At 37.3% G+C, this 1,273-nt stretch overlaps 1 protein-coding gene across 1 annotated transcript in view; it reads left to right on the top strand.

Moving 5' to 3' along the window:
* LOC109376705 (zinc finger BED domain-containing protein 5-like) overlaps positions 1 to 554 on the top strand; it is a 33,755-nt gene extending 33,201 nt beyond the window's left edge. Inside the window, 1 exon segment of the mRNA XM_019632789.1 lies at positions 1 to 554. This exon segment is cut by the window's left edge and continues 28 nt beyond it. Within this exon segment, the coding sequence (XP_019488334.1) occupies positions 1 to 465 (465 nt within the window). The 3' untranslated portion in view covers positions 466 to 554.
* The last annotated feature ends 719 nt before the right edge of the window (positions 555 to 1,273 follow it).

The following is a 1,273-nucleotide window of genomic DNA, read 5'->3' as shown; positions in this document are numbered from 1 at the left end:
GAACCAGACAAAAGGATTACGATGATAATTTCTGTGAAAGAACACTTGCACATGCTTGCAGAAGAAATTTCATCGTACTTTCCAAATCTACCTGACACCCCTTTTGCACTTCCCAGAAGCCCAATCATAGTCAAAGTTGAAGATGTTTCTGAGACAGCACAAGAGGAGTTCATTGAATTTATTAACAACGATGCAGCAAGAACTGATTTCTCTACAATGCCAGTTACAAAGTTCTGGATCAAGTGTTTGCAGTCATATCCTGTTCTGTCTGAGACTGTGTTGTGCCTTCTTCTTCCATTTCCAACAACTTATCTTTGTGAAGCAGGGTTTTCGAACTTGTTGGTTATCAAGTCTAAATACAGAAGTAGACTTGTTGTGGAAGATGATCTTTGTTGTGCTCTTGCAAAGACTACCCCGAGAATTTCTGATCTGGTGAGAAAGAAGCAATCTCAACCTTTGCACTGACGTTGGCTTTTTACGCATACTATCGCAAAATGTAGCAATGTAGTTTACTGTTGTTATATTAAGACTGTTACCCATGCTACACCATGCTTCAAGATAAAATTTCATTTATTTGTAATTATAAATAAATATTTCACAATATATAATTACATATTGTTTTTGTGATTAATCACTGTGCTTTAATTATGTTCAATTTGTAACAATGAAAATACATCCTGCATATCAGATATTTACATTACAATTCATAACAGTAGCAAAATTAGAGTTATAGAGTAGCAACGAAAATAATTTTATGGTTGGGGGTCACCACAACATGAGGAACTGTATTAAGGGATTGCGGCATTAGGAAGGTTGAGACCCACTGATCTAAGGTAACATACCCTTGGAATGTCAGACTCATCCCTTTCTCTGGACCCCTCAGGGCACACCCACTGCACCAAAGGACTAGACCACAGGACCCCTCATTGTTATCTTGTTCCTAGAATACCATCTCTATGTGCTGTAAATGTTAATTATTAACTATCCTGTGTGCACCAATGTAAAAAAGTGTGTGTCTCTCCATTTTACCTTTTCTCCAATGCCACAGATTTCCCTGCTTTGTTTTTTCCTGACCCCTAAATCTACCACCAATAGATTTCATGTAACCCTCCTGTGCCTCCTCCTTTTATTCTAATGTATAAAATAAGCTGCAAAACTGCCATTCCCCAGAGCATTTTCTCAATCGGTTGAGATTTTGCTTCTCAGCAATTGTCATCAGTTTGGCTCAAATATACTCGTAAAAATTATCTACAGGTTTGAACATTTCTTACAA

The sequence above is a fragment of the Hipposideros armiger genome, unplaced genomic scaffold (assembly GCF_001890085.2).
Source record: "Hipposideros armiger isolate ML-2016 unplaced genomic scaffold, ASM189008v1 scaffold_1174, whole genome shotgun sequence".
Classification (NCBI taxonomy): Eukaryota; Metazoa; Chordata; class Mammalia; order Chiroptera; family Hipposideridae; genus Hipposideros; species Hipposideros armiger.
The sequence above is the reverse complement of the archived record's forward strand: the minus strand, read 5'-3'. Positions and strand labels throughout refer to the sequence as shown.